Here is a 22088-nt window from a genome sequence, read left to right as displayed (position 1 = left end):
TGTTTGAACTCAATAGTATCTGGAGGGCCATAATTTCCTACCTGTGACCTCTGTTGACCATCAGCTGCTTTCTGTAAAACTTCACATTGTATGATGCAGCGGAATAGAATCTCTTATGATATGAGTTAAAAGTGAGAAGACTTTGGGTTTTACTGTTGAAACATAAAACAAGTACCTGGAATGGAGGATGAGAAGGACATCCATGCATGTGCTTTTAGAATTCTTTCCCCAAAAGCTTCCGCCAGCTTGACTTGTTACATAGCACAGAAATATAATTTATAGTATAATCACCTTGTGGAATTACTTATCTGTTCCTTCTCTTTACTGGCAGAAAAATGGAAAAGGTGTCTCAGAAAAAGGCAAGAGAAAATGAGTCTAATTTCAAATACAGAAAGTGTTTCCTACAAAGGCTTCTGACACTGCCCGAGTAAAGACAGAGACCTATTTTTGAAATCCACAGGGAAAGTGAGTGCAAAATATCCTATCAAAAAACAAATTGCTTCTTAAGAATGCAGTAAGAAGACTTTAATCTCATCTCCAGAGGAATTCCTCTTTGGCAGCAGAACTCCTAAAACTATCACTTTTGCCTTTCTCTACAGAATAGGAATTTAGAAGGCCCATTCTGTTCTGCTTTATTCACAGACCTGACTCAGTTATGCTACAGGCTTAATTCCAAAATATGCCCCTGGGTAGAAAGGAGATAGAGGTGTATAACCTAACCACTCCAATCTTTGAAGAGCTAGATTTTCTCTCTTCTCTCTCTCTCTCTCTCACACACACACACACACAAACATTTCTGCTTTCCAACTCTTTTAAAAAGCATCAAAGGTTCTAAGTTGCTTTTAACACCCCAACACTGCTTTTTCCTTCCCTCCTCCTTCTCTCTCTCCCTGTTTGTTTTTCCAGTTCCCTTTCTACTTTATTCTCTTCCATATCGACAATATGGTGTATAGATAGTAAGCAACCCGTCTTACAAGTTTGTTTGCTGGACAACAAAAGCAGTTGACAAATGGACAAGGGAAACACACTTACTGACACATTCAGTATTAGAAGGGGGTGGGATTCCATTTCTTTGAAGATGGACCCCTCCGCATGGTGGCAGCACTGCTGCCGTGGTAGTGCTTTGCCTGCCCGCTCTGGATGGAGCAAGTGCAAAACAGTGATGTAGAGGAGGAGTGGGAGGGCTTTGGTTAGTTTGCCTTCTTCCCTAGCTTGGCCTCTTTTCCACTGTGGGCGTCACAGCCCACCCACCCACCCTTTAAGAAGTAAGAATGGGATTAGCTGATTGTTAATCAGAGCCGGATGGGAATTTTTGACTTGTTCCTGTAACTGGCTATGAATGGGAGCAAGTGTGTTTTCACCCATCACATTCTTACTTTATGTGCTAACTAGGTAATGTCAGGTTTGCACATTAATTGCTCGCAACTGCAGGTAGTGCGAAAAGTAAGAGCTTGGTGAGTTCCAATTGGTCATCCCATCTCCCTGATTGGTGGAATCAGAATTTTTATGAAGGGGGGAAAGGAATTAAGGGGATCTCTTGGGCTGCAGTACGATTAGGGTCATGTGGCTCAGTGACTGCAGCATTGGAGCTAATCCCACAGATGGTGGGTGAAGTCATGCTAGACAGAGATCAGCATGCTTCAGTAATAGGAACTTGCACTTGGAGGTCTGATCCATAGTTCTTTACAGTCTTGGATTTTGTTTCAGTGAGGATTTGAGTAAATGCATCCCATGTGCACAGTGTGCTACAGTGACTGTGGGGAGAGAGGGAAAAAAATAAATGGTTAAGCCATCTCAAGCCCTATTCCGTTACTATTGCCCCTGTGTTCACCTGTAGCCCTTCTACACGGTTTCCATTCTCACTGAGTTTGGACACACTGGTTTGTTCAAACTCAGTGAGAATGGAAACCGTGTAGAATTCTGATTTTTTTCCCCTTGAAATTCTTCAAATGTTTTGGTTAAGTTGGATTCCAATATTTGGGCTGACATTTTTCTTCAGGTCAAGCCACTGTAATCCAGATGAGCAAAGAGACCTCTAAAACCCACTCCTTAGGTAGAAGTTCAAAACAAAAATAGGAATAAACTTTCAAATAATTAAAATTTTAAGCATATGAACAGAGCCCCCTCACAGAGAGCTCTTGTGTGAAAACTAGTATTTAGGAATTTACTGGTTGCAGACATATGTTCTTCTAAAAAACAGAAGCTGTTGTTGTTACCTCCAACTATGTCAGTCCTATGAGTGACCTTGAAAATGTCCTATTATCAACTGCCCTGCTCCAGCCTTGCAAAATCAAGGCTGTGTCTTCTTTTATGAAGTCAGTTAATCTCATATTTGGACTTCAACTTTTCCTGCCACCTTCAACATTTCCTAGCACAAGATAAATTTATAGAAATAACTGAAAAAAATATGACATGGGTAATCAATAGCAAGTATAAAGATCAAGTTCAGTATTAAATAATCCAATCAACCACATTTCTACATGGTGCTTTAAGTTCTAATGAGAATATTTTCTGCTAGTTTATTGCTTATAGCTCATTCAACAATAGATAATATAAAACAGTATTAATGATCTTAATCTTGATAAAAACATTGTTTTGCTAAGATCTTTGTCTGTTGTAAGTTATTGCTAGATAACAGTATTGTGTAACGTTAATTCCTCTCAACATGTACAGTATATCACAGAAGTGAGTACACCCCCTCACATTTCATAAATATTTTAACATATCTTTTCATGTGACAACACTGAAGAAATGACACTTGGCTACCATGTAAAGCAGTGAGTATACAGCTTGTACAACAGTGTAAATGTGCTATCCCCTCAAAATACAACACACAGTCATTAATGTCTAAATTGCTGGCAACAAAAGTGAGTACACCCCTAAGTGGCAATGTCCAAATTGGGCCCAAGTAGCGTTTTCCCTCCATGGTGTCATCAGACCTGTTAGCATCACAAGTCTCAAGTGTAAAGGGGGAGCAGGTGTTATTGCTCTCACTCTCTCAGACTGGTCACCAGAAGTTTCACATGACACCTCATGGATCTGAAAAAATGAATTGTTGCTCTACATAAAGATGACCTAGGCTATAAGAAGATTGCCAAAACCCTGAAACTGAGCTGCAGCATGGTGGCCAAGACCATACAGTGGTTGAACAGGACAGGTTCCACTCAGAACAGGCCTCGCCATGGTCGATCAAAGAAGATGAGTGTCCATGCTCAGTGTCATATCCAGAGGTTGGCTTTGGGAAATAGATGTATGAGTGCTGCCAGCATTGCTGCAGAGGTTGAAGGGGTGGGGTGGGGGAGTCAGGTTGTCAGTGCTCATACCATATGCTGCACACTGCATCAAATTTGTCTCCAGGCCTGTTGTCCCAGAAGGAAGCCTAAAGATGATGCACAAGAAAGCCCACATACAGTTTGCTGCAGACAAGTAGACTAAGGACATGGATTTCTTGAACCATGTCCTATGATCCGGTGAGACCAAGATAAACTTGTTTGGTTCAGATAGGGTCAAGCGTGTGTGGTGGCAACCAGGTGAGGAGTACAAAGACAAATGTGTTGTGTCTACAGTCAAGCATGGTGGTGCAAGTGTCATGGTCTGGGGCTGCATAATTGCTGCCAGCAGTGGGGAGTTACAGTTCATTGAGGGAACCATGAATGCCAACATGTACTGTGACATACTGAAATACAGCATGATCCCTTTAGAGACAGGGCCACAGGGCAGTATTCCAACATGATAACGACCCCAAACACACCTCCAAAACGGCCACTGCCTTGCTAAAGAAACTGAGGATAAAGGTGATGGAATGGCCAAGCACGTCTCCAGACCTAAACCCTATTGAGCATCTGCAGGGCATCCTGAAACGGAAGGTGGAGGTGCACAAAGTCCCCAACATCCACCAGCTCTGTGATATTGTCATGGAGAAGTGGAAGAGGACTCCAGTGGCAACCTGTGAAGCTCTGGTGAACTCTATGGCTAAGAAGGTTAAGGCAGTGCTGGAAAATAATGGTGGGCACACAAAATATTGGCACTTTGCCCAATTTGGACATTGCCACTTAGAGGTGTACTCAGTTTTGTTGCCAGTGGTTTAGACATTAATAGCTGTGTGTTGCGTTATTTTGAAGGGACAGCACATTTACACTGTTATAAAAGCTGTATACTCACTGCTTTACATTGTAGCCAAGTGTCATTTCTTCAGTATTGTCACATGAAAACATATACTAAAATATTTATGAACTGTGAGTGGGTATACTCACTTCTGTGATATACTGTATAACTTTATCAGATAATATTTATTTATTTATTATTTATTTAAATAAACTTTATCAGATAACTTTGTTATTTTCCTTATGCCTGAATAGGATAGTTGTGTTCAGACTACATCTGGCATTGGCTTTTCTAATGGAACTTGTAGAGATCCAAAATAATCTTGATTCATCTTATAATTAATTCACTGACAGATATTAAAACATTAGAACAATCAGGACACCCTTCTAAAGAGTTCTCAACATTCTAGTTATATTTATTTATTTTATTTAGATGCAAGTGACTAGTTATGTTAAGATAGGGTTATAAGAAGAGTCAGTGGAAGAAACAGAGACATATGATGACAAATTTAAGATGAATTTATAGCCACAGCAACATTGCAGAAAGATCTGGAAACTTAGTCTGCCTTGTAAGGTTTCAGTAAACTTTACTTTTCATTTGAGATTTCAAAATGTAACAAAAACTGCCAGTAAAAACAAACAGGAAAAACTCCTAGGAGTATCAACCATATAACTACATGATTGTCAACATATAAAAAAGGTATCAGGCAAAGACCACTAATGATCCAAGTATATCTCAGATAAGGCAAGTCCATCCATCCATCCATCCATCCATCCATCCATCCATCCATCCATCCATCCATCCATCCATCCATCCATCCATCCATCCATCCATCCATCTCTTCTTCTTCTTCTTCTTCTCTCTCTATCCTTCCCCATATTAACTTCCTTTCACTTTCACAAACTCCTCTGGAATTACAAGGCTCAGGAGAAGCATCCTACTATATACTTAGCACACAGAAAAAGAGAAAAAAAAATAAGGTCGCACTACAGAGAACAAAGTATGCTAAAAGACTCGTGGCTATTGGTATCAGTATACTTAAATATTTCTGAAGTTTGGCTAATGAGCTTTTGATTGAAAGGTCATCTGGATGTAGAGTTTAGCAGCAATGAGGTACTCTCATTGATTTGGATTTTATGACAACTCTGCCAGGGGTTTCTGGGAATAAAATATTCAGAAAGTAGTTTGCCAGTCCCTCCTTCTGGTGTCACTCTAGCACTGTGCAGCCTCCTCACGCACCCCACATCTCATGCGGCCCTACTCCCATGAACCATAATATAAATTCAAACACCTAGCCTCTGGCTCTGCAACCACAGGCTGCAATCAGCTAGAGCTTAGGGGAACAAAAATGAACTGCACAAAAGAAAATAAATAAGATCTACTTTGCTTTTTAAAAGAAGAACCCTGAGATCTACCACCTGGAACCTTGTGCAAAAGACTTACATTTTGAATGCATCAATTCTGAGCCTACAGACATTTTCTTAGCACCAGAGCTAAACATGTGGTATAGTCCAATGCAAAACTCCCTTGGTTTTGATTACCCCTAGGCTTTCTTTATTTCAGCAGTATAATTTAGGGCAGTGGATGAAAACATTTTACTGCTCTTATTGGGAGTAAGAAGTCATTGCTGATCAACTGCGTATCAACCACAGACCCACCAGGAAAGCTAGATGTATCTTCTGCCTATCTCTCTGATAGTTAACACAAAATACAATTTTTAAATTAACTTCCAATCCTATTGGGAAGTGATATTTACCCTTACAAGATGAAAGGTTGCCCCAAGGTGACTTTGGATGCATACCTCATAAAGGTCAATAACGACATTCCCCTCCAGTCCTCTGTTGCTCTTGATGTTCTCCAAGGCTAAGGTGAAGTAGACCCCTTGGGTGTCAGAGATGTAAAGGTTGTATGTGTCATTCTGGTTCCATTCCTGAACTGCAGCAAACACCTGATTCTCATCTGTGCTGATAATATGCATGTCCTGTTAAGGAAGATAAAAGGATTATTACCCCTGATCTTTATATTTCTCTGCCCTTTGGGACACAAAGCAATTACTATGACTTATGCCACAGCAGGGAAAGGACCATGAGTTATGAGTGATGTTAAACAATTTTCCATTAGATCAAGCCAATAAATTACTTTATTCAGGCTCTCTTATTTGTGTGTTTTTAATTTTAAAATGGCTGCAGGGGAGAAGACAGGGAAAGAGGAAAGAGATTCCAGAGTCCTTGAAGGAGTTTCATCTTATTTCATTTTTTATTTATACATTTGGATGTTTTATTGTTCCTCCACGATTCGCAGGCTCAGAGCCTAAGGGTTCCTTTTACCCAGGAGATGTAGAAAGCTCCACTGTCAAGCTAGCCAGGTCAGCAAATGTGAGATTTTAATAAGAGACACACTCAGCTCCAACTATAAGAATGGAATTTAAACTTCAATCCATCCCATGCCTAGATTCAGATTGCTTCCCAGAAGAAACAAGCAACATTTGTTCCATAGCAACACCTGTCCTCCGGGTCAAATTAGACAATGAACAATTTTTTAAAAACTGTCTGCTTTACGTGGTAAAAGACATGTGTCATAGCATGTGATTTTCTGCAACTTCTTTTATAGCACTCAGCATGTTTTGTTTTGTGACTGGTTAGTGAAAGGTAAACATTAACTTAATTTGCAAAACTTATTGCAAAGGCATGTAATTCTAAGGAAATTCCACTGCAAAAAGGAAAAGAGGTTAATCAGAGGAAACACAAATTCCTCATAGTGTCTTGGTATTTTCCCCCTCTCAGCTAAACACAGCTCACTGACAATGTGAGATGGCCCAACAGATGCTTGCTAGCCCTTCTTATTTTGCTGACCACCTGCAAAGGGAGTATTTACCCACCATGATGAGTTGTGCAGGCATGGTTCAAGACTATGAATGAAAAGAAATGTCATAAACAAAGAAGTTCAAAATGAAGGGGGAAATGCTAAAATACAATCTGGGGGAAAATTCTCTTCCTGTAAAAGTCTTTGAGGATATGAAGACTACTTGCAAAAGACATATTTACCTTTGGTAATGAATACTTGGGTAATTTTATTTGTGTGAAGGGTTCCCTCTTGTACGATACATAATAATTTGCTCTTCCACCAGAAGTCACCTGTAGAAACACCATAGAATGATACAGTGAATGCCCATTTAAACACCTATGATTCTGTTAAGGTAAAGATGAAGATTCCCCTTGACATTTAGTTCAGTCATGTCCAACTCTAGGAGGCAGTGCTCATCCCCGTTTCCAAGCCATAGAGCCAGCATTTGTCCACAGACAGTTTCCACGGTCATGTGGCCAGCGCAACTAGACACAGAACGCCGTTACCTTCCCGCCGTGGTGGTACCTATTTATCTACTTGCATTTGCATGCTTTCGAACTGCTAGGTTGGCAGGAAATGATTCTGTTAGTCTTTGCAAATCTAAAAGAGTAATAAGACCATGGTTGAAATAAATCAGCAAAACTAAAGTGAATCCCCACATGCTTGATCATACTCACATTATTCTGAACTGTAGTAATCTAGACGAATACAAACAATGCTCATGTCTGCTGATGGGGTTATATTTCCCTTAAAAACATATGTGTGCAGCTTGGCTGTGCTCTTGGATTTGTCTCTGAGCCTAGATTTTGATGGTGGTCAGGAGAGCATTTGACCAGTTAAAACTAGTGTCCTAGTTACAACTTTTCCTGTAGTTGTCTGATCGGGACATGATGACACTGACCTTAGTTGAATCCTGGTTGGATTACTGTAACACATTCTACAAAGGACTGCCTTTGTAAAGTATTTGAAAATTCTGCAGTGGGTCCAAAATGCATAGGCAGGCAGACACTCTGCTACCACAGCTCCACTGGCTGCCAGTTTGTTTCTAGAACCACTTAAAAGTGCTGCTTTAACCTACAAAGCCCTCAATGAGTCCAAGCTATCTCAAAGACTCCTTTTCCCTTTGAGTCTGCCCAGATAGTATGATCACCAGTGAGGCCTTTCTCTCTGTCACACCACCCTTAGAAATGTGTTTATTAGACACACAAAAGAGGGCCTTCTCTGTTGCTGCTCTCAGATTCTGGAACTCCAAAAACCCTGTCCCCATCTTTGCTGTCCATTCTCTTCAGGTTAATTTTTTCCTAACGAGTGGCTATCTAAGCAGTTTTTTAAGTAGGGCTGTAGTATTTTTGTTGCTTTTAATGGGTTTTTAGTAGGGATGTGAATTCGGACTTGGAAATATTTGGAATTCCAGAGATTTCATATTTGAATAGTTCTGAATATTTGAATATGAATTTGATAGTTCCAAATATCTGTAATAATAATTCCCAATATTCAAAGTCACAATTTCTCCTATAGATGAGAAAGCAAAAGGCTAGGTTTCTGCTTGCTAGAAGAAGAAGTAGAAGTGAACAGATCTTGTTCCTCCTTTGTATGACAACCTTTCAAGTATTTGAAAAGTGCTATCATATCTCTTCTCAGGCTTCTTTTCTGAAAGCAAAGCGTGTTCAGTTCTTTTAGTCTTTCCTCATAAGGCTTGGATTCCAGACCTGTCATCATCCTGAACCTGTCCCAATTTTTTTGCATCCTTTTCAAAGGGTGGTGTCCAGAACTAGACACAGTACTCAAGATGAGGCCTAAGTAGTGTTGAACAGAGAGGAACTAGTACTTCATGGAATTTGGAGACTATACTTCTGATAATGCAGCCTGAAATAGCTTTTTTTTTTTTTTTTTTGGCAGCCAAATTGCACTGTTGACTCACTGTTGTGACCAACTATTCCAAGATCCTTCTCAATCATTGTATGCTCATTACAGTCATTTCCTAATACCTGTGCACCGCTGGCTCTGGTGTGCACACTTTTTGTTTGGCACAATCACTGGGATTGTGAGGATACAGGAAAATCCTTTTAAAAAGGTTGTGTGTCTGTGATTTTTTTTAAAGGGGAAAATAATGACTATATAGTATTCATATTGATTGTGACAGAGTTCTGGACATTTAGAAATTCCATATTTTTAAAATTCCAAATTCCAGATTGGAAAGGCTGTAATTCCAAATTCTGAATCTGAATTCCATATCTTAATTTTAGTGCTTATGCACATCTCTAGTTTTTAGTAGTGTTTTTAGCTAGTAGTTTCAATATAATATTTGTTTAATTCATTTTAAATATTGCAATAATTCATTATTTTTAGCTTTCAATATTGTTTATTTTAATACTGTAAGTTGCCTTGGGTCCTTTTTAGGAAAAAAAAGTGGGATATAAATATTTTGAAGAAATAATAAATAAAAATTAAATGTTACAGAAATCAGCAGGGACAGAGACAGAAATGAGATAGCAATTTTCTTCAGCACCATCCTTTCTATTTGCCTCTTTTTAATTTTTAAAAAATTTAAACAGACATAGCATTGATCTGATGCAGTGCTAACTTTACAACATTTTGTTTTTTAAAAAAAGAAACACTGTTTGGAGACATTAGTTGATGGGAACTGACACTCTTGCAACTGCCCCTTCAGGCACGCATGGCAGAGAAAAGCAATGCAGCCACCTTGGAGTAAAATAAACCACCCCCTGCTGGCTAAACAAAAACAGTTGATTCTCCACTAAAAAACAAAATGTACAGTAACTGGGATTCTCATGCTTAGCTTTACATTGTGTAGTTGCCATTTTTAGATGCCACTTCATCCATGCCAAATCTAAACTGCAGGGTAAAAAGCCTCCTTAGTGTATATTCTTTATGGACTACATAACATTTTGACATGAATTTCTTCCTGAACGTCAGGAGGAAAGTTGAAGAAAATTAAGCTTGTTTGCACCAAAGCTAACTGATTCCTCAGAAACAACCTCCTTTTCTTTACAGTGTTTCTAGACAGATTGCTTTATAATTTGTTCTAACAATTTCCTGAGTATTGAAGCCAACGTAACCTGGGGAACTATAGTCTCATTAGTCTGACTTCAACACCTGGAAAATGGTTGGACCAAATTGTAAGGCAATCAATTTATGCCCCTGGAAATTGCTAGCTGCCAGGATGGATTTCTTAAGAACAAGACAGGTTAAACCAATCTAATCTCTCCTTTTGAGAGCAGCTGGTTTAGTGGACAAGAAAAATATTGTCATAATCCAGGTTCTACTTTTTACAGAGCATTAACTAATGCTGTCCCAGAGTAAACAAAAGGAATGCAGTATAGAGGGTTGTATTAATAGATTAGTAAAGAGGGAAGTATTTGGGCAGAAATCAATAAATGATCTCTATAGAGTCCATAAAAGGCTAGTTTTGGATACATAACATTCTTACTTTCAATGAAAAATATAAAAGAATAAAGAGTATGTGCATCACATATTCAAACAATACACATTTCAGATGATTGTCAAGGTATCCAATAAAAGCATGTGAATTCAAATAGTTCAGTTTTAGGAAAAGCAAGGGTATTTTTTCCCTACAGAAAAGTAAAACAGTTGCAAACACATTAGCAGGGGCAAAGAAAGAGCCAACTGTGCTGTTCTGAATACACAAAAATAAATAAATATTGCTGCTGAATCTTTGAAATAAGCACTTCTTAGATTTGTGTCACTGACTGACAAAATGCATGCTTTACATCTTTCCTGTTTCGACCACACATACATGCCCTGGACTTGGCCTACTGTCAGGCACAAAGCAAAGGACTGTATTTTGACTATAATTTTCATTTAAATGTCTGGGCTCAAAGAAGATATTATATTCTAACTTGCAATGCTGTTTGTTTCATTAGAATCCATATACAACACCTTTCCAGAAAATGCAAAGCCTTTTTATGATAGCCAACACAACATAAAATAAATAATTCTGGAGATTGTAAAGCTCCAAAATCATCTCTAGTTGCTATTAACTCACTCAGCAATGTGGGATAAATGTTACTTTGGAATTTTCATTGAAAATTTTCCACAGAAGCAAACCCATTTTGTCTCCTCTAGGATATACTCAATAATGGTTTCGCTTCCTTTCATATGTTTGTTTTCTCTCTCTTTTAAACTTCTCTTAAGATGCTGCAAAAGCTGGTGTTACAATCACAGCTACAGGGAAGTGTACAGCTCTGTCCCACTCTGTTATTGTGTTCAAAATGTCAGTACTGGACATGAAGAGAAGGGTCCTGCTTGTGTATAAGCAATACATGAGAGCAAGAACTCAGCTTTTACAATTGTTTGTAGAGCCAACGTGCAAGCAGGATTCTTCCAGGGCAAGGCTAGTTGCTCCTCTCCATGCATGTTTGCATCACTTGGATTTATAAGAGATAAATAAAACTTTAGTTATGTAATCAGTGGGAGCAGATACCATGTCTCCTCTTCATTAAACATATTGTACACAAATAAAGCTTTCTTTTCACTAAAGACAGCCTTCACCAAAGACACCCAACAATCACTGGCCAGAATCCTAGTGTTGAGCTACGTCAGGCAATGGTATAAATGCTACTGCTCAGGAGTTGCTGCTTGCATCCTTCATCATACAATCACTCACGTAACTAATTTCCCAAGGTCTTGCCCAAGAAGGAACTTATTTTCCCCTGAGAATTCATGCATGACCATGTCAATGGCAATTCTAAAATTATACTAATTAAGTATTTGAAGCAAAAGCCAACTATTTTTTTCTTAATATATATTACATGGTTGTTGTATCGCTACAAATTGTACATCTCCTATCTTCTATTCAGACCACTGATTTGTGGGCTACTGTTGTTCCACAGATATTTTCTCACTGGATAAAGAAGATTTTGGGGGTCTTTTCTGCTGCGAAGCTTAATTTTTCACTTCTTTCCACCAGATAAAGCCTCACTTCCCTTACAACAAATGCTTTCCTCTGCCCCCCGTGTAGGACAAGAGCCAAGCAGCGAAGTCCCTTTTGTACAGAAGAGTCTGGTTTAATTGGGTTCTATGGCAATGCAATGAAATCAACAGAAACTTTATATAGCAGTTCTGTTGCAGACCTTTAACGATTGGCTGTTACATATCCATCTGGTGTTATTGTTGATATTTGAATAGAATACGATGCTAAGTATGAATGTGATATTACAAGCTCATGGGAAGATAGCAGCAGAAATTTCTGGGATACAAATATTTCACTTAAAAGGAACGCTAGCAATTTCATGACATCCAGTTGGCAGCTTCTTGCTCTACTGGTTCAGCACATTCAAGAGAAGACACATCATGCATGATAAAGACAATGGTGTACTTCCACCCAGAACTCACAAGCTGTGAAAACAAAGAAAGAATACTGACCCAGCAAACTAAGCTGGCAAAGCAACACAGAAATTAATTCCATATGTTTGAAGGTACCATTGTTGCACTTATACAAAATACATCCTTTCAGTACTGATCATGCTACTGAAACAATTTATATCTCACCTCATAAAAATGTTCAAGGTAGATAAAAACCGCACTATAAACAGATTTTTTTTTTAAAAAAAAAGTACATACACATGAAAACATCATTACAAAAGACTAAAGGGATGCTCACACCATTCATCAGCAACAGGAAGATTTTGAAAAAAAAAATGCTTTGAAATATGTAATTAAACCCACTGAAATGTTTCTCTGTAACATTTAGTGAGGGTGATGAAAGCAGGAGTATGGAACTAGAAAGACAAGTGTCTCCACTTTGAAAATCCACCCCTGACTTTGATATGGATCTGGACCCCGTTTAAGTGAGAGATCTGTCTCTAAAAGGACTTTTCCTCTCCCCCACCCCCCAGCTAACTCATCCTTCTATTTGTGCCCATCAAGAACCAAAAAGTACATCTGGAAAAAAAAAAACATTGGCAACAAGCAGTGGTACAAGCTCTTCGGAGGTGGTCTCCACAACTGGGAATGATGCTTCTGTGTGAGATTTCAGATGAAGATGTAATTAGTGTCTGAGGTTTCTTGATTTCATTTGAGAGGTTCTAAAAACTGTGGTGCCCAGGATCTGATGCAAAGTAAAGGGCAGCCATGTGGTCATAACAAATTAAATCCAAATGCAACATATGGTACTCCTAGCAATGCTTAGGGGGTTTCATTTCCATCTCAGGTGAGGTCAATTAGGCCTGTTTATGTCTCTTGCAAAAAAGAACATACTGAGGATAAGGAAACGTGGTGGATTTGGTGGCAGGTCCCTCGCAGGTGGTTTAAAGATTTCTTCCTTTGACAATGTCCCTTCTGCCAAGTATTGTGAAGGAACGCTTAAATAAACACTTTCCAAAACTGAACAAGTTTGCTCATTGCTGCTTAACTAGACATTGTTTAGATGTTCTGTCCAAGCTGTAAGCTTAAATCCGATGAATAAAACAAACTGTATCAATTTGGCAACAGGTTTGCATCCAGGAGAACTCTGCTGGCATTTCTAGCCTTAATGATCAAGATAAACACAAAATTCATGGGGAAGTCTTTTGCCATAGAAAATCTTATATTATTGTTATTTGCCATCAAGTCACCTCTGACTCTGATTTAGCTCTCTCTATGATTTAGCTCTCTCTAAAATGTCCTGTCCTCAGCCCCCTTGCTCAGCTCTTGCAGACTCAAGAGTTTAGCGAGTCAGTCTATCTCACATTTGGTCTTCCTTTGTTCCTGCTGCCTTCCACCTTTCCCAACATTATTGCTTTTTCCATGGAATCCTATCTTCTCATAATGTGCTCAAAGCCTATAGACACATTCTAAATATAAAATGCTGTCTCTTTTAAAGTCTGCTGGCACTTGACATGACATATGGTTGAATAAATGAACGAAACAACAGCAATGTGATTTCAGATCTTAAAATTTATAATAGTCTGTCAGATGGGTGATCTAGGAGGAGGATTTTTATTACATGTCATATAATTTTTTTTCTGCAGCCTATGTTTGAACTAGTGAGGATGAATATGTTGATGGGTAATCTGAGAAAGGCCATTATCCCCTTACCCCGGAATAAGACACAAGACAACTGTTATGGAACAAAACATGGGCCACACTTTATTAAATATTCATATTTAACCTCAATGGAAAAAGAGGGGGTCCTGATATAATACGGAATCAGGTTCTGCAGAGGGGTCTGAATGGACCCCTACCAAACTATGGGCAAGTTCCGAGCCCCAAGATCTTGCAATTGTGAAGACAGCAAGAGTCCTACTGGCCCAAATTTGACCACCCCTGGACCTCAAGTCCCCTCCTTCTTGTTAACTGTTGGTCTGGGAGTGGCCCCAGTGGATCTTCTCCCCCAAGCACTGTAATTGCACGATCCGCAGTGCTGGGAGATCAGGTGAGCTATACATTACCTGTTGTTGCGAGGGGACTCACCAAAACCTGTTTTATCCACACTACCCACCTGTGTGACCACATTTGACAATCTTTCAATATGCCAGCACACCTCAGCCAGTGTGGGATAGGCGAAAAATCCCTGCTTCCAAAGGCAAATCAGGATGTGGGTCAAAAATTCATATCCGGCCCCAACAGGCGACCAGTGAGACTCACACTAGCATTCTAGGGCGGGCAGGTGGGTTGCCAAAAAGGAAGAGGTCAGAGGTTGGAGGAGCTCTACTTTAAATACTCTTCCCCCCCCTTCTCAAATCGCTCTCGTGAGATCTCCCTGTCTCGCGCTATTCCAGGAATGGGATAATGGCGGCTTGTGCTGCCGAAGAGCTCATCAGCGGACAAGGCATATTACTCATAAACATTTTTAACTTGTTTGTGGGTTCAAGTATAGATTATAGAGAAAGTGTGACACACCATAGAAATCCTCTTCCTATTACAATGGTCTGCAATATTCCCTTTATATCCCAAGAGTGATAGAATCTTATTTTTTTACCAGTCTGATGCTTTTATGTAGGAGGAGTATTTTCTAACTACAGGATCATTTGGCAGAAAAATTCTAAGTGTAGAAATTTCTATTCCATAATACTTGTTTTGGCAGGCTTGCACTTTTACAGTACACCAAAGGCTTCTTTATTATACCAAACATCTACTGGCTTTTAAGAATTTCAATAAAGCACAGAAAATTCCCTTTGCAGATATGTTTTCCTTTTTACTTCTTCCACAATTCCAGCATGTGATATTGCTATAGCATCAATAATACCCCCAGCAATCATATCATTTGTAGATGGTGGCATATTTTTATAGAGAAGCTGTCATTCAGAGGCACCACTAAGGCTAGCCGTAATATACTGAAATATCATGTCTGACCCACTCCGGAGAAGACTCTTCCTTTGACAGAGATGGTAAAAAGAAGCCCGTTTTTTCAGAGCAACAGAAGATTTTTGGACTGTAAACTTATTTTGAATGCATGACATTGTGATTAATTGCACAGTACATCACTCTTAATACACTCATGTTGGGAGGATATAATTCTGTCTGGAATTTGCAATAGGCCAAAAAAAGAAAAAGAAAATTAATGTGATATGTTAGAAAAGTAATTTTTGGGGACAATGTCTCAGGATCTTTCAGAATTCTGAGAGATATAATTCAAGAAATACAATTCCCAAACTCTAACCATTCCTAAAAGTTGATGCATCAACAGCGCTGTAGTTAAGATGAGACACGGCACAACTTTTGTACACTGTGTTACACAACATGGCTGTCTTTCCTGCTGCAAGGACACCCAGAGTGATGATAACTGGACCTTGCCGAACATTATGCTCACACAATACTCTTCCAAATGTACATGGGAAAAGCACAAGCAGAGCTTACCAGTGTCTAAATGAGAAATACATTACCTCTGATGCTGGAAATAATATAAGCTGCCACGAGTAGCCTTTCCATCCATGTATTTGTGTAGTTACAGCCTTATCTACCAAGTGCTTCTTTTGAAGGGAAGTCTATAGTCTAACTACAAGCTGTGTGGAGACACAGCTGTCCTTCTTCCACACATCAGCATCAACACAGTTCAACCCTGGAAGGACACCATTGCCAGGATTGCACCTTATGGTTGTACAGGTAATAAATAATTATACAAGGTTAGGTTCCAATACATTTAGGGTTAGGTCTTTACATTAGACATGGGGAAACATTTTCTAATGGAGGCAAATGGTCCATTGAGAGAGGTGCACTGAGGCAGCACCAAATGCACAGAGCCAGAGGTGAGTCTGTAGTATTACTGTTTCTCTCTGTGTGTTCCCCACCTCTATCCCTTCTTTCTCCTTTTCCAAACACATCTTTGCACTAAGTGGGAAAGGAAATAGTTCTCAGCTGCTCATAGCTATTCATGAGAGCAAAAGTAACAAATCTAAGTAAAATGTACTTTGGCTCTCACTTTACAGCCAAGGTGTGTTTTTTAAAAATGAGATAACTCAGTTCACGTTCACCACTGTCTGTGGGACTATTTTGTTTCTCAGATTATAGAGTAAGAAACTGAAAGTATTTTTGGAAGGGAGCAAGATTCATCAAGAAGATACAAAAAATGATCAGCTCAGATATGTGTTCTCTTTGCTGAGCTCCTCTAGAGGAATGAAAGGAAATCTTCAGCTGATAAGACCAATTTGGTGCTTACCTCAGCAGGGATATGGCCTTTCCGTGATTTACACCTAGGGTAATAAAACTCACAAGCAATTATCAAACCTTCATTACCTTTTGTGAAGTTCTCTGGTCAGGAATGAAGTTCAGTAGGAGTCCCTTTTAATTTATTTTGATGAACTTTTCCTATAAGCAAACTTGCCTACACTGAATCCCAGAGATTATTACAGCTTTTTTTCCCCTGACACCATCTTTTATTTTATATTTGATGAACACCATCCAATTATTTTCCTTGCTCTCATCCATCATGCTGAGTCCAGAATTAGCTGGGTTTGTCCTTTTTCCCCTCCTCCTTTGCTTAATGATAGGCTCATTAATCTGTGAAGGTTTTTGGCTTTCCATTTTATGAGTTTAATTGGGAAGCAAGCCAACTGAAATGATTCCTTTGGACAAATGTGTTTGTCATTAAACACATCTGTCTTCCCTGCTCAGTGCTCTGACATTCCCTTCCAGATTTGGTCCCACCCCTTGCATTATTTCATACTTAAGCGGCTTTTGCCAAGGTTTTTTAATTGGTTCCAGAATAATAAATTAGTAAGCCTTTGTAATAAGAGGATATTCTAGCACAATACCCATTTCTCATTTAGATTTATTTTAATAACAATTCACAAAATTAAGGACTTTGGACAGGAAACAGAGAGGTGCCCAGACATCATATTGGTCATGAGCAAGATATCCAGGAGTTGAAAAACACTTAATTGAGCCTGAGCAATTTACAACATTTCTATTTTAATCCAAGACAGATGAAGTAGTTTCAAAAGACAACTGGTATTTTACTTACAATTTAGTCTGATTCTTAATGGAGTGGTTCTGTTTCATGAAAAGCTGTATCTTTTGTTCACAAGCAGCAGAATATCTCAGGAAACAGGGCTTGGGGATGGGGTGGGTCAGGAAAGATTCCGAGACCACAGAAAATCAGTGCTTGTTAATATTTGACAACAACCTAAAGGGTCTGAAGAAATGGACTTGGACATGAAAGCTCATGTTAAAATATAGCAGTTATTCTTTAAGGTGCCACATTTTTGTCTTCTTTATTTTGCTTTTGCTTTTGCTTCATATACTAGTATGACTAATATGGCTATCTCTTCTAAAACTACCAGCCTAAATATACCTGTGATCTGAAAGATATTTCTATCTAGTACTGCCTAACAGCAGATCAATTTATGTATCACTGAAATCACTATTGGAATGGCTTCTCTAGATTTGTCCAGTATACAAATGAGTCAGAGCATGACTTTTGTAGGCATCCTTCAGTCTTGAGAGACTATGGTATCGCGCTCTGTATGGAGGTCTTGGAACAGTGTCTTGTGTGGCTGAGAAGGCCAATTCGAGAGTGACAATCCCTTCCACACTGGAGACAAATCCAATCTGTCCCCTGTCCAGCTCCCTGGTTTTGCTTGTTTCGGGACTGCCTCTTTGCCTTGGTCTGCTGTACAAGTGTCTCTTCAAATTGGGAGAGGCCATGATGCACCGCCTGCCTCCAGGCTGAACACTCAGACGTCAAGGTTTCCCATCTGTTGAGGTCCATTCCTAAGGCCTTCAGATCCCGCTTGCAGATGTCCTTGTAACGCAGCTGTGGTCTCCCTCGGGGGTGGCTTCCCTTCACTAATTCTCCATACAGGAGATCTTTTGGAATCCGACCATCAGCCATTCTCACGACGTGCCCAAGCCAACGTAGACGGCGCTGTTTCAATATTGTATACATGCTGAAAATTCCAGCTCGTTCTAGGACTACTCTGTTTGGAACTTTGTCCTGCCAGGTGATGACTACACTGAAAAATAATGTGGGAAATGCCTCAATATTGAGACAGTCAGATTTGCATTATTGTCTGTTGATTACATCATGTAGAAGTCAACATGAATAAGCCTGGAGTTTTCAACCTCAGTCCACAGGGATTTCCTCCACCAGTGGAGCTCCTACTTTTCTATTTAGAATCAGATTCATTCACATTGGTTTAGCTGGTGTGATCGCTTGAACTGATAAGGGGGTTAGGACCTTTATTTGAAGTCACTTCCACTGGGTACAATAGCAATGAGAGAGGTAGGGCAGTGAGGAAACTGGCTGCCTTTGGAATTTTCTCTTTCCCCACACCTACTGCCTGGGTCTGCTTGTTTCCCTCTTCCCCTTCCTTCCCATCTCACTTCTTTCTCTCTTTTCTTTTTCTTCTAGAGGCTTGCTGCCCTAGAGCTAGGACAGCTAGGCAGTCAAAGTAAAAAAACAGAGAGAGACAGGAGAAAGTTTTCAGTCAGTTAGCTCTGCTTTGAATGTCCAAATTTGCAAGAGGCATGGATAGAGCAGAGCTACCTCAAGAAGCTGGAAACAAGGCTGGTGGATAACATCTTCACTTTCCCCCCTCTCTCTTGGTCTCATAGTTGTCATTAACAAATCTGTAAAGAAGGCTTTTGAGTACCAATTTCCTTATGTCTCTCTGCTGACTCCTGTGTGACTGGCTGAAGCATATTAACCTAGAGAAACCTCTCTGGTGTGACTTCACAGGGGATCCATTCATTTCTCCCCACTGTGGAGTTGCGCTGTCACATGGATTTACCAAATGGTGCAAATTCTTTCCATGTCCACATTCTTTCTCATGAACAGTGAGAAACTAGTGGTGATGAGGTTCGTATCATTTGTCTGATTTACATCCCAAAAATATAAATAGATCTGTAATAATTATTTTGCCATAACTGTGAACAAGGAATTTGCAGACAAAGTCTGCAAAACGAGTGCTGTGTCAAGAATTCACCCCATTAAGAATTTCAACCATTTCCATCCAGTCTGAAGAAAGAAAGAAAGAAAGAAAGAAAGAAAGAAAGAAAGAAAGAAAGAAAGAAAGAAAGAAAGAAAGAAAGAAAGAAAGAAAGAAAGATCCTTTTCCAAAAGAATTCCAAAGGAGAAATGTCATCAATTTTTTCCTGGATGAAGCTGAGTATTTTTAAATTTACCATATTTACAGGTTCCTGAGCACCATGTGTGCTTAATTGTATTATCATCTCTATGGTAGCCAGCATGCATCCCCTAGCTTACCATTTCTCACACTTTAATTGAAGCCCATAGAGAAATGTTCTATTTATTTCAAAATCTGCCTCATAAAAGCATATTTTGATTTGTTATTTCAGTCAAGAACTGTATCAGGACATCCAAGAAATGTAAAAGCCATCAAGTGACTAATAACCACTCCACATATTTGTTTAGGCAATGCAAAATAAGTCAGGTTTTTTTTGTTTTTTGTTTTTTTTGTTTTAAACTGGAACTTGGAAACACTGAATTCCTCAAACATCTTTACCTAGGAAGAAAATAAAAAGCACTGTCTCACTGAGGGGAATGAGGGGAAGAACATTTCAAACACATGAAAATATGAACAGTGTGTGATAATACAATTAAGCGCACACACATACAGAGAGAGAGAGAGAGAGAAGAAGAAGAAGAAGAAGAAGAAGAAGAAGAAGAAGAAGAAGAAGAAGAAGAAGAAGAAGAAGAAGAAGAAGAAGAAGAAGAAATGGTTTCCAGGAAGAAATCTGGTTTTATCTCAAGTTGTTGTTTAGTCGTTAAGTCATGTCCAACTCTTCGTAACCCCCATGGACCATAGCACACCAGGCCCTCCTGTATTCCACTGCCTCCTGGAGTTTGGTCAAAGTAGTGAAACTAAAATGTTAGGTTCTTAGATCAGAGAACTAGAAACTGTAGAAGCAGTAGTACTCAACTGGCAACTTTTGAAAAGTAATCACTGGTTACGTTATAGACTATGTTTATATTCTAATGATAAAATCCAATATTTCTTCATACTGTGGCTTCAGAGTCAACCAGTTAGATGCAAATAGATACACAACAGTTCCAAAATAACAATCAGCGATAGCTGAGAAGTTGTAGCATTTTGCTATTCTCTGAACAGACCACGCAACATACATATATTCCCTAAGCAGAGAAGATGTTTATCAATTTTCCACCTACAGACTGCTCCCAACTTGCCCCCAAAACTACATACAATTGCACTTTGGAATTGGAGCAGCCCCCAAAGTCTCCTTGCTATATCTCTCCAAATTAAACTTTGTATGATACATCTATTGTACATGTTTATATTTAATCATTTTGGTGGATAATTTTGAGAGGAGAACATTTTGGCTGTCATGCGTGAGCCAAAACAGGACAAAGGATGAGAGAGGAAATGAAAAAGATGAATTAAAAATGATGGGATTAAAAAAAAACAGAAAGCAAAAGAAGGAGACACATGTTAATCAGTTTTTTACAACCTAGATGTCATCTAGATTTCAAACCCAATAATATCTGGTTTTGTCCAGATGAAAGAGTAACAGGAATGGAAAAGTGCCCAAACAAAAGTGAGAAAACACTTGATTGAATATGGATCATATGTCTGCATTGTCCTGTTGTTTTAAAACACACACCTGGACTGCATCGTTTCAAGTCTTCTTGGATTTTTTTATGGCAGTCTTCCACTCCCCATCTTTCTTTCCATTTTTGAAAAAGTAATCAGTAGACCAATGCTGTCAGACATTATTCACCAACAAAACAGCTGCAATCATGTTCATCCCAGAAATATTTTTATCCTATTAGTTTCATAATAAGCTTTTAATGACTGGTTCAATAGAAGTTTCAAGGAACTGACCTGTGTGGTCCTGCCACAGCTTTCTTGTCACCATTGATCACAAGGATAAAAATCAATTGGAGCTAAAGAGGGAGAAGTTAAAAATAAATTGGGTGGATTGATTTCTGTTAAAATCTCAGGGCTCTGACTTAAAAGGTGGAGAAAAAAATATATTTATATAATCACATAACCTTTCTGAATAAATTTATGCATATGAACACCAAGACCCCAATCTAAAATTTCATCCAGCTCCAATGTGCTTCCATGGTTCCATGGAAGGGAATCCATGATCACTTTTTAAATAAAGAAGTTAATGGAGAAGGCTCTGCTTGTGAACCTGATTTAATGTGCACATCATAACTCCATGGAGGTTTTGGGTCAAAGCTATTAATGCTGGCTCAGGTATTCTGACAACTAACCAGGTGGGGGGAGGATTAAAATTGTAATCAGGGGATATAAGAATTATATGATTACTGATGTATTTTGCTAGGTACCTTGATCTTGAAAGCAATGGTATTAAATGTGGTTTGGGTGGGTGGGTAATTAGAGCATAACAATCTTATTTTATTAACTAATATAGCAACTTCTATGTCAATAGTTTTCTAATGTAAGAAGTTACATTTAATGATCATTTCTAAATGTGTGGAGGAGGAAGCAACCAAAAAGTAAGGTATTAATTAATACTAACTAGTACCTTCAATCAATGACTGAAATACTGTTTATCTTCTCATAACATAAAGTTATACCAGAGTAAGCATGTCAGACATTGCACGCATGCCATCCAGATGGAGTCAGAGGCTGGGAATTCAGTTCCATACTGTGCCTTTGATAGGGGCTGGACTCAATGATCCATAGGGTCTCTTCAGTTCTAAGATGATGATGGTGATGATGACTGTA

At 39.0% G+C, this 22088-nt stretch overlaps 1 protein-coding gene across 1 annotated transcript in view; it reads right to left on the bottom strand.

Annotated features, from left to right (window-relative positions):
• The window catches only part of SORCS3 (sortilin related VPS10 domain containing receptor 3), a 603874-nt gene that overhangs the window by 144846 nt on the left and 436940 nt on the right, over window positions 1–22088 (bottom strand). The window contains exons 8-9 of the mRNA XM_072995578.2: window positions 7149–7238; window positions 5906–6085 (exon numbers count right to left, since the gene is read on the bottom strand). Of these exons, the coding sequence (XP_072851679.2) occupies window positions 5906–6085; window positions 7149–7238 (270 nt within the window). The remainder of the gene's footprint in view (window positions 1–5905; window positions 6086–7148; window positions 7239–22088) is intronic.

Source organism: Pogona vitticeps, chromosome 3 (genome assembly GCF_051106095.1).
Source record: "Pogona vitticeps strain Pit_001003342236 chromosome 3, PviZW2.1, whole genome shotgun sequence".
Lineage (NCBI taxonomy): Eukaryota > Metazoa > Chordata > Lepidosauria > Squamata > Agamidae > Pogona > Pogona vitticeps.
This window is presented reverse-complemented; position numbering and strand designations above follow the sequence as displayed.